Source organism: Xiphophorus hellerii, chromosome 16, assembly GCF_003331165.1.
Source record: "Xiphophorus hellerii strain 12219 chromosome 16, Xiphophorus_hellerii-4.1, whole genome shotgun sequence".
Lineage (NCBI taxonomy): Eukaryota > Metazoa > Chordata > Actinopteri > Cyprinodontiformes > Poeciliidae > Xiphophorus > Xiphophorus hellerii.
In genome coordinates this window covers 13,773,362-13,784,231 of record NC_045687.1, presented here as the reverse complement: position 1 = coordinate 13,784,231, position 10,870 = coordinate 13,773,362, and the positions used below count along the sequence as shown (strand labels likewise).

General features: G+C 38.4%; 2 protein-coding genes across 5 annotated transcripts in view; one reads left to right on the top strand and one right to left on the bottom strand.

The window, feature by feature from the left end:
* Nucleotides 1-96: 96 nt before the first annotated feature.
* Nucleotides 97-7,492, top strand: slc5a11 (solute carrier family 5 member 11). Of its 2 annotated transcripts, XM_032586598.1 has the most exons (16): nucleotides 97-556; nucleotides 944-1,093; nucleotides 2,347-2,418; nucleotides 2,565-2,669; nucleotides 2,761-2,820; nucleotides 2,900-3,004; nucleotides 3,106-3,211; nucleotides 3,345-3,425; nucleotides 3,506-3,711; nucleotides 4,638-4,773; nucleotides 4,851-4,958; nucleotides 5,046-5,196; nucleotides 6,106-6,274; nucleotides 6,356-6,571; nucleotides 6,668-6,785; nucleotides 6,863-7,492. In XM_032586598.1, exons 2-16 carry the CDS (start codon nucleotides 944-946, stop codon nucleotides 7,093-7,095), a joined length of 2,016 nt encoding a protein of 671 aa, XP_032442489.1. In that variant the 5' UTR covers nucleotides 97-556; the 3' UTR covers nucleotides 7,096-7,492. The 2 variants fall into 2 exon arrangements, with proteins under 2 accessions (XP_032442489.1, XP_032442488.1); XM_032586597.1 differs by having other exon boundaries at nucleotides 4,851-5,196.
* arhgap17b (Rho GTPase activating protein 17b) overlaps nucleotides 7,420-10,870 on the bottom strand; it is a 26,855-nt gene continuing 23,404 nt past the window's right edge. The window contains exons 20-21 of one of the 3 annotated variants that reach the window (XM_032586595.1): nucleotides 10,695-10,746; nucleotides 9,214-9,359 (exon numbers count right to left, since the gene is read on the bottom strand). In XM_032586595.1, the coding sequence (XP_032442486.1) occupies nucleotides 10,739-10,746 (8 nt within the window). In that variant the 3' untranslated portion in view covers nucleotides 9,214-9,359; nucleotides 10,695-10,738. Of the gene's footprint in view, nucleotides 9,360-10,694; nucleotides 10,747-10,870 lie in introns of all 3 variants that reach the window. The other 2 variants (XM_032586594.1, XM_032586596.1) reach the window with 2 other exon arrangements.

Below are 10,870 nucleotides of genomic sequence, written 5' to 3'. Positions count from 1 at the left end.
GACTGCTTTTGTTGCATTTTTGTAACATTAACTCTTGTTGCGCCAAAGAGAATAGACTGGTATATAACGTCAGTTTCTGTAAGTGCATCTGCCGACCTTTTTATTGTATGAATCTTTTTCTTTACAACTGCTGACGTGTCTCCTGCTGTCGCTGCAGTGGACATAAATAGTATTTTTTTTTTTGTGCTTGTAAGTGTTTTCTCTGATCACTGCTGACATGAACTCAAATAGGTATTCCACTTATTCTGCTCTTACTTTGTCTCGTGAGTGATTTGGATGAATTTAAACCTCTTACAGCAATCATTTGGCTTTTTACAGACATGAGGAAACTCTCTTTCACACGCCTCCCAGTGAGGTGTAATAAATCCCTTACATTTTAACTAAACCTTGTTGTGCATGTTGGGAAAGTGGAGTTTGAACCTTATGATGTGTAGAAGACGATTCAAGACAAAAGCCAGAATACAAGGATTGTCTGAGGGATATTGCTGACATGCTGTACTGTTTGGATGCAAGGCAGACCCATGGTATGAGACTCAAGAAGACAAATTACTGAAAGGTGAGTTTATCAAACATTGCAAACTTTGAGACACTGTAGTTTAAAGACCCCTTTGTAGCTTTTACTGCAGTAACTAATAACCTACTTACATCAAAGGTTAAAGCTGATTCTTTATTTTATGGTACAAATCTGCAAGAAGTGTCAAAAAATGAGAAGGTTGAGATGACTACCTTTACCTGTGGAATGGTTAGAAATATTAAATGTCAGATCATGCTGCCAGGGAGTAAAAAGAAACAAATAAAGCTAATGCCTTCATACAAAAGACTGCAGAATACTGTAATACTTCAAATGGTTTGAGAAGTGTAATGAAAATCCCCTTTTCTGCTTCATCCGAGTAAACTTTCTTCTCTGTTCTTAGTATGAAACAATCTTTGTTGCATTTTCCAGATGACCTTCAAACAAGCAACTGGTGAAAGAGCACCGACAACCAACATGCCCCCAACCCAGAAGCCCTCCTTTGGGAGCAGCACCCTGGTCACTGTGGATATTGTGGTCCTGGTTGTCTACTTCCTGCTGATTCTGGCTGTGGGTTTCTGGGTAAGAAGCCTGTCTTTATCTTTCCCCTCTTTGCTATTGGTGATATAAAAATGGTTAAGATACAAGGCTTTGTTTTGAAACAGGAACATACTGAACCATGCTGGTTTTATCAGTTGTGTTTACCCTTTTACCAAGCCTTGTGCAGCCTTTGTCATCCCAAGTTTATCAGTCTTCAAACTGTTTTATTCACATGTACGAATGTCACAGATAGAAGGGAAAAAGCAACTCAAACAGGTGTGAAAACATGACCAAGGATGTATTAATTACTTAGTATCTTGTAGTGTAGAAAATATGGTCATGTGTGGAAAAAAGTGCAACAGTTCAGTGAAAAATAAAATAAAATTATAACTACAATCTGTTAATGTATATTAAAAATTGAGAAAAAATGTGCAAGTTGTTAAATATGTAGTTACATATATGGGTTATAATAAATTAATGTATTTTAGTTATTAAAGCCCTTTTTATCAGGGCTGGGGTTGTTTAACTATATTTGATTATATTGCATTTAATAGTCACATGTTGTCATTATTCTTATTAAATATTATTATTATTTTTTCATAGTGACTTGCGGTATATGAATATAATATTTTAATGCAAGACTTTCATGATTTTAAAGCATAACATATGTTTTTAATTGAATAAATTTCACATTTATTAAATTCTGCCATTCAAAAATTATGGACATAATTCTGAATGTCTTTTTTTATCCAGTTTTATTTTATCATAAGATATGTATGGTTACGTAGCGATTGTTGATAAATTTAATTCTTTACATTTCGTGCTTGTGAATATAGCAATGCAGATTTTACATTTTAAGCTATCTTTATAAATGTGTAGAATAAAACAGCAGCAAAACTATCTTCAAAAAGGTTTCAGATCTGGCATGTGGTACAAGACAGATGTACCACATGAAAAGATGCTTATAGACTTTATTTCTTTTTTAAAGAAATGTTTTATAATATTGGAAGTAATTTTTCAGAATCATGTCAGACTACAAGATAGAAACAGGAGCTGTTAAAGTATCAGCATTCGTGGTTTACAAATCACACATTTTTTATTTGCTCTCATCAAGAAATGGAAGTGACAGAGCAGTAAACCACCAAACAACTTTAGCTAAACTTAGAGGGAAACAAAACTGGTATGATGTTCAAGAGCAAACTGCACACCTGAACAAACAGGTGTGCAGTTTGCCCTGAACACAAAACAATTTCCTCTGTATACTCTAAATTATCGACTTTCTTTTATTTTATTAGTCCATGTGGAGAACGAAGCGCAGCACAGTGGATGGATACTTCTTAGCTGGCAAGAGTATGACATGGTGGCCAGTAAGTACAACACCATCAAATCTTTTGAAAAAAAAAAAAAAGATCGACTGATTTTCTGATTAAAACATTTGAAGAAGAGCTGTTTTCCTCTTTTAAAAAAATGAGGCCAAGTTGATCTTAATCCCAATTTCCTCAACTATATTTAGGTTGGGGCCTCACTGTTTGCCAGTAACATTGGCAGTGGACATTTCATCGGTCTGGCCGGGTCAGGAGCTGCAGCAGGAATTGGGGCGATAGCTTACGAATGGAATGTAAGACATAAAATTTAATGTAAAAAAGAAAGTCTGAAGAAGAATAAATGTTAATGTCTTCGCATTTGTTAAAAAAAACAAAACAAAACAGGGAATGTTTATGGTGTTGCTGCTCGGATGGCTCTTCCTGCCCATTTACATTTCTTCTGGGGTGAGTTTCCTACACACCCAACTTGCACAGGAGTGCACTAATGGTGTGAGAGCAGCTCCCAACACTCTCTCCTCTCCAGGTTACAACCATGCCAGAATATTTGCAGAAGCGTTTCGGTGGAAGAAGAACGCAGTTATTTATAGCCGTCCTGTCCCTGTTTATTTACATCTTTACAAAAATATCGGTATGGCATAAATACAACAGGCATTTCTGTGTCTGGTTGGAAAATTGCATAAATCTGCATGTATGAACTCAAATTGTTTACTGTTTTTTTGTTGTGGTCAGGTGGACATGTATGCAGGTGCTGTGTTCATCCAGCTTGCTTTGAAATGGAATATCTACCTGGCCGTGGTGCTGCTGCTCGCGGTGACTGCCCTGTACACTGTAGCTGGTAACTTTTCTCCCTCCATCACCTAAATTGTGTAAAACATATTGTGCATTTGCATGTAGGAGTCCCATGCGTTGCATCTTTTGTTTTGCATTAGCTGTTGAGAGTGCCTAATGAGCCATATGTCGTGTTCTAGGCGGTCTTGCTGCAGTTATCTACACTGATGCAGCTCAAACTGCAATCATGCTGGCCGGAGCTCTCACCCTCATGGGTTTTAGTAAGTCAGATGCTACTGATTCTGTCACTTCCCATTACTAAATTTTACACACCTATTTTTGTTTTTGTCTCCACTCTCAGGTTTTGTTGAGGTCGGAGGTTGGAATGCGCTGATGGAGGGATATTTCACCGCCATTCCCTCGGTCCGTGTCCCCAACTCGACCTGCGGCATCCCTCGAGATGACGCTTTTCACATATTCAGAGACCCGGTGCACTCTGACCTGCCCTGGCCTGGTGTCATCATCGGCATGTCCGTCCCCTCCATGTGGTATTGGTGTTCTGATCAGGTACTGCAATAAGTTTATTTTTGAACTGATCCAGTCACATACAAAAACATTTATATGCCTTTTCATATATAGATATAACCATGATGCGAACTCTTGTGTACTTGCAATGTATTTTATTATTTTATCTGACATACCAACGTCAAGTATCATAATTGAAAATGATGCCGTTTTCAAAATCTACTATTGTATTTAGTCTTCCTAAGCAAAAACTGTATTGCTTTAAATACAACTGCAGGTATTTGGGTTGTGTTTCTACCATCTTTGTACATCCAGAGTGAAAATGTTGTCAGTTCTTCTCGAAAAAATATCTCAAATTCGTGGAGAATCTCATTAAGTCTTGCTACGTGCTGGCTTTAGCTCTGAGCTTTGACACGTGAATATGCTGTCAACTGAAAGCGTATTTATGTGTATTTAAGCAAATGATCCAAAGTGTATCCAAAGTGAATATTGAATACATTTGCTTTATCAGTGAAATAAATGTTTCCGTTGTAGTTTTTGTTTGTTTTGAGTAAAGCAGAGTTGTATTATTAGAAGAAGTAGACTTAATGAATGGTAAAGTACAAAATTATATTTAAGAATCATGATTTCTAGAATAAACATTTTATGATTGTAAAAAAAATGGGATGTTTTTCATCTTTAAAAGACTAAATGAAAACTTCTATTTATTTATGTGCTAAAATTTTCTCCTGGATTTAGCTTGACATATTTTTCTGCTAAAAACTTTCCACTTCACAGTATTAGTGACCTAAGAGAAAAATGCACAAGCAGTTCAACTGATCATTTACTGACTTATCAGTTAAGTGACAACATTGAGTTATAGGATTACTGTTCCCATTCTGATTTATGCAAAATAGATTCTTCCAATGAAGATCTCAGTTATTCATTCACCAAAGCCAGGAAGCTGAGTCTCTCTTGGTTCTCTGCAGGTGATTGTGCAGCGCTCTCTGGCTGCAAAGACTTTGACCCACGCTAAGGGGGGGTCTCTTCTGGCTGCATACCTGAAATTTCTGCCTTTCTTTGCCATCATGCTCCCCGGGTTGATCAGCAGGATCCTCTACACAGGTTCAGATTGGGCTGTTAGGGGATCAGTCAGTGTATTTCCCTTTTTTATTGTGTTCACTGTATGATATTGTGTCTAGATGAAGTGGCGTGTGCAGACCCTGACCTGTGTAAACAGATTTGTGGAAACTCAGTGGGCTGTTCAGACATTGCATATGCCAAACTGGTTATGGAGCTTCTCCCTGCAGGTGAGACGCTGTTTCTGCCGTTACTCTCCCTCTTCCCCAACTTCCTTTCACACAGACAGTTCCCTACTTGCCACTCTTCCTTCTCAGGACTGCGAGGACTAATGATGGCGGTGATGATTGCTGCTCTCATGTCGTCTCTGACCTCCATCTTCAACAGCTCCAGTACCATTTTCACCATGGATTTATGGAAGAGCTTCAGATCTCGTGCTTCTGAATGGGAGCTCATGATTGTGGGGCGGTATGACTCACTGTAGCTTCCAGTCTTTTCAACTTATGAAAAGATTTTATTTTATAGAGAAGAAATACAGCTTGATATATGGCCGTTTTGTCCATCTAACTCTCTATACACCAAAGTATTCATTCCCCTGGATCACTTGAAGTAGGGCATAATTGTAAAGTTAGAGGAAGATAAGACACTTTAAAAAAAAATAATAATTAATGATGAAAATCTGAAAAGTGATTGTATAAAAAAATCACTTTTTGATTTTACTCTATTAACCCTAAAACAATCTGGGGCCATCATTTGCCTTCAGAAGTCTTATAACTAGCCAGCTCTGGTGGGACAATTACAGCTATTAGATAGATAGATAGATAGATAGATAGATAGATAGATAGATAGATAGATAGATAGATAGAGAGAATTTATTGTCATTGAACAGGATTCAACGAAATTAGTTGTGCATTCTATCTAAAAACCTGGTGTAGAATTAGGAATATGGGATACGACTTAAAAATTAATATTAATACACACTTTCCATCCAACATAACTGAGTTTGACCACAAAAAACCTGCAGCTCTAATAGCAATATGCGACGCTACAAAGTGTTGACTCTGTCATACAAATATGTATCATATTCTTCAGTTTTTTGTTTCTGAAAAATGTCAAATTCATTTGTTTACTTCACAATTATGCATTACACTTTGTCTAAAATTTCTATGAAATCCATACATATTTGATATTGTGATGTAATGAAGTTCAAATGGTACTTTTAATAGGCACTGCACTTCCAAAGTCATGACTTTTCCAAATGCTTTCACCTTAATCCTTAAAAAAACAGAAAACATTGCAGCTTAAAAGCATGCATATAAGTTCAGCAGACAGCTAATTTGCTTATTTAAGGCATTAAACTACATGTTGACCCTGCAGGGTGTTTGTGCTCGTCCTGGTGGCGGTGTCAGTGCTCTGGATTCCTGTCGTCCAGGCCAGTCAGGGTGGCCAGCTCTTCATCTACATCCAGTCCATCAGCACCTACCTGCAGCCCCCTGTAAGCATCATCTTCCTCATGGGCTGCTTCTGGAAGAGGACTAATGAGCAAGTGAGGAGCTTAATCATCAGACTGCATTTAAAAATGAGCCCTTTTGTTCCAATTTGCTTATGGGTTTGTTATGTCATGCAGGGTGCCTTCTGGGGTCTCGCTATTGGTCTCACAGTGGGCTGCATACGCATGTTGTTGGACTTCCTCTACCCTGCACCACTGTGCTTTGAAGAGGACGACAGACCCGGCGTGCTGAAATACGTTCATTACCTCTACTTCTCCATGCTGCTGTCCTTCATCACCCTGGCTGTGGTGGTTGTAGTCAGTCTGGCTACCGAGGAGCCCAGTCCAGAACAGGTGAATTACCAATAGCACCACTAGATGTCAATAACGTGCTAAGATACATGCAGACTCCAGCCGTGACATGTTCTTACTGCTTTGCTTTCTAAACAGATAAGTCGTCTCACTTGGTTCACAAGGTTTGATCCGGTGAAGCCAAAAGAGCAAGAGATCCCAGAGGAACACAGATGTACAGAAAGCAGAAATGGACAAGCTGTCGATCAAAGGAGAGGTCTGTCTCTACTGCACATCTCCCAACTTCTACTTCCAAACTGCCTAGTTAACGCTATTTTTCACTGACCTCTGCAGACTCAGTTTCGTCTGTTACCAGTCCTCCCAGTCAGTCCAGGTTCATGTCTGCCATCTACTGGTTGTGTGGGATGGAAAGACGAAGTGAGGCGGACAGCAACACTGTGGCCCCGGCTGCGCCTGAGCAGATCATCTGCACTCTGGATGAAAAGCCAAGTCTACGGCACCTTGTCAACGCCAACCTCATCATTTGCCTCTCGGTAACGGTCTTCATCATCGGCTACTGGGCTTGAAGGGAAGAACTCTAAACTTTATGAAAGTATTCCTATCCCCTCAGACTGTTTCACTATGCAACCACAAACTTCAATGTATTTTATTGGATCCTTATGGGATAGACAAATATGAATGAAAACATTTTACAGCATGGCCTGCATTTCTATTCAGCTCCTCCCCTTACTTTGACACCCCTAAATTAAAACTGATTGCCTCTAGAAGTTTGCCAATTAGTAAACAGACTGGAGTGTGATTTAATCTCAGTATAAATCTGTTCAGTTAATGCCTAAGAGCTTTATTAGGGAACAAACAGGATCATAAACAGCAAGAAAGGAGGCGTGGCCTAAAGTTGTGGAGAAGTTTAAAGCAGGTTTAGATTAGCTTTGAACGACTCATGGAGAAGTTTAATCTATTACATGACAATAAAGAGTACGGCACAACCAACACCCACTAGTACCATGGGAATACACAGCAGTGGCAACATAATACTGTGGGAATCCTTTTTTTCCCAGCAATGACAGATGAGCTTTGGAAATACAGTTGGAGAAAATCTTTGTGATATTTTACATATTATAATAATGCAAGTCTCTAGTTGTGATTGATAGTTTACTCATCATTTTCTTCCTATTTCATTATCATTTTACTTTGTGCTGGTCAATGGTAAATAAACTTAATTTATAAAGCCCTGTTCGCATTCAAACACAGATATTCACAAACAGGTGATCAGTTTAGCACACAATCTGGGGTTAAATGACAGAGGAGAAAACTGGAATCAAGCCCACAACTTTAAGACTGAAACACCTATTTTATCCATTTAGCTGCAGTCGCTCATAAAATACACTGAACTATTTGGTCATGTGGCTGTGAAAATGTTTGAGGCGGCACAAATGCTGCAAATATAAAATATGTACAAATTTTAATATATAATGTTAACCTGGAGTTAGCCGAAATTAACCAGAATAGTGATATTTTGTCCTCTAAAATACTGTTTCTATGTATTATTTGTAAACTGAATTATATTCAAAGTAAAGTCCAAAGAACAATCTCATGAGTTCACATTTAGTGTTTTTTTATACGTCTTACTGGGTAAATATCTGTACTTGCAACCTTTTTTCTAAAGATTTGAATAAAACTAATTATATAGAACAATGATGCATGGTGTGCCGAAGAGTAGAAAAGACCACAAACAAACTTGTAGTAAATTGTACTCAAAGAAAAAAAAAATAAAGATTTTAATGTTTTTTCTGTATTTGGTCGAAGCTTTGATTTTGGAGTAGGAGTGATTACAAAAAGAAGATTGTCCCTTTTAACAATAAGAGCAAATATTAGCTCCTCAAATAGGACTTTTCCCATTTAAAAATCAGCTTAGTGGATGTCAAAAAGGAATCCTGATTAAAAATGAGACAATCAAATCTCACCCTGTTGTATTCTTCAAGGTATCTAAGTAAAACCACCTGAAAATGCAGCAACAAGCTCTGAAAGGCCATCAGCGGAAGACAACTGCATCTCTTATTGCACCCTTCCCAATGTATTTGGTCATCGCAACTCTTAATCTGTGCTAAACAACTCACAGTTATCTTTGGCCCTTTAGCTATTTCTTAATACCATCCTGCAGACTGTGAACATTTCATTCTGTCAGATGAAACAGCCAAATTTGGAAAAATGAAAATTCAGTTTAGCGTCATGATAAATAAGTGACAGTTTGAATTCAAATCCGATGTCGGAGGTTAAAATCTCAAAACAAAAGCTAAAACTGCACTCAGATGCTTGTCTCCAAAAGGATTCTTAGCTTTGACACTTTGGCATAAAACGAAGAGAGGTACAAAAAGGTGAAACTTCTCCAGCATTCTTTTTTTTTTCCTTAGTTAAGCTGCTATACAACTCAAGTCCTTTAAGCTTTGGCTCTGCAATTCAATTTTTAGACACCTAGCAGAGCGTACAGCAAAAAGAGTTCAATGTTGGAAGCGATGGCTGCACATGGGTTTTATGGTTTAAGCCACCACTGTACGACGAGGCTTCTGGTTTGACTCAGTGGAGCAGACAAAATATATATATATGTGTATAAAAAGAAGCTGTTGGCATCTTGTAAGCAGAACTGGTGCCTTGTCTTAAATGAACAATAAAAGCTGGAGTGCATTCTACAGAGCAGTGTTCTCTGTCTTGATTTGGGGGGTTGGGTGCAGGGTGGAGGTCGGCTCTTGACCAGCAGAGCCCTTCACTACTTGCTCCTTGATCACCTGAGGGACAAAAGCTCTTGTGATCCCCTTCATAACCAGGCCTCCATCTGCAAAAGAGAAAAACCCAGATGGAGCAATCACCAAACACATCATGAAGTAAAGCAAACAGTTGCACACATACACACACACACGCCTGCAAACTCCACATTCTTTAAGACACCAAGGACTCTTCTACAATTTAAATATAGTCAATTCTGCTAAAAATTAGGGATTTCTTTTTCAGTTTCCTTGGTGTGTTAATCTGTAAATGCAACAAAAGTTTTATGGCACAGATGTGGCTAAGAGCATTGACCACGGAAAGTACAAAACAAAAAGTCTGATCCTGTTTAGAAGCCTGTTAGTGTCACAGCAAACAGTTAAGAGACCGTTGGGGGGGGTTAAACCTAAATGCAAGCAGGTTATGAACAGACAAATGCACAAAAACATGCCTTCACACATGAACATTCAGATGCATCTCAATAAATTAGAATATCATCCAAAAGTTAATCTGTTAGCTAGCCGGAGACTCCTAACAGTTTTGCCCACTCTCCTTTTCAAAATTTTTTATTCTTTCACTCTAAAAGCTTTTCTTTCAGCTTTCAGCACCATCCATCTTCCCGTCATCTATAGAGCTTCCTGTCCCTGCTAAAATGAACAGCATCACGCCGCCACCACCATGTATCACTGTCGGTGTGGTGCGATCAAAGTGGTGTACAGTGCTAGTTTTCTGCCTCAATTAGTGTTCTGTACGCAGGTTCAGTTTTTCCACATTTTCACCCCTTTTTATTTGTCAAAGATTAATTACATTATGTTCTTCCTGTTCTAAATCATGCACCATTTACTTCAGAAGTATCGTGTTATGGTCTACGCAATCAAGAGGGAGACTGTTCACTTGGCATTTAACATTTTATGGAGTGTAAGCCTGAAATTGTCACTGTTAAAGAGTGCCATCTCCAAGTACCGTATATCATTGGAAAGTTGAGTGGAAGGGGGAAAAATGTGGTAGAAAATTGCACACCCAACAAGAACAAATGAAAACCCCTGAGATAATTGTGAAGCAAAAACCCAGAGTCATTCTAATATTGGTCTTATGTAACATTTTTATTTTACAAGTGACTGTCTTTTGTCTTTTGTAGACTGTTAGATATACATTTTTTAACACAAAAACATTTGAAATACTGACCTCTGTATTGAATCTACATTGCTTCCACTTTCGTAATTGAATTACCAGAAACAAATTAACCTTCTAATGATAGCACAACGTATTGAGATGCACATGTACCTATCTGTGTTACATGTATTAGACATGCAACAAAGCTCTAGTTGCCTTTTCCCCCCCAAAATAGACAGACAAACATGAAGCAGCAAAAAGTGCCAATACACCCAGCCAATAGGAACCTTACCATCACCTGCCCGGCAAAGCTCATCTTACAGGCAGGTCAGCAGCTCAGACATCTGCAATGTTTACACACATTTCCTGTCATGCTTCAGATCACCACAGTTCCGTTCAGAGTGACACAAATCGAGACAGTGAAACCATAAGAAGAAGCTAGAGATCTAAAAACAGCAGCGCCCTAAG

Bases quoted from the DNA above. Each gene is read 5' to 3' on its own strand.
- slc5a11 (XM_032586597.1), top strand. From the start codon at position 944: ATGACCTTCAAACAAGCAACTGGTGAAAGAGCACCGACAACCAACATG. The intron at 2,419-2,564 runs GTAAGTACAACA...AACTATATTTAG, and splicing joins AGAGTATGACATGGTGGCCA to GTTGGGGCCTCACTGTTTGC. The intron at 5,197-6,105 runs GTATGACTCACT...TTGACCCTGCAG, and splicing joins GAGCTCATGATTGTGGGGCG to GGTGTTTGTGCTCGTCCTGG.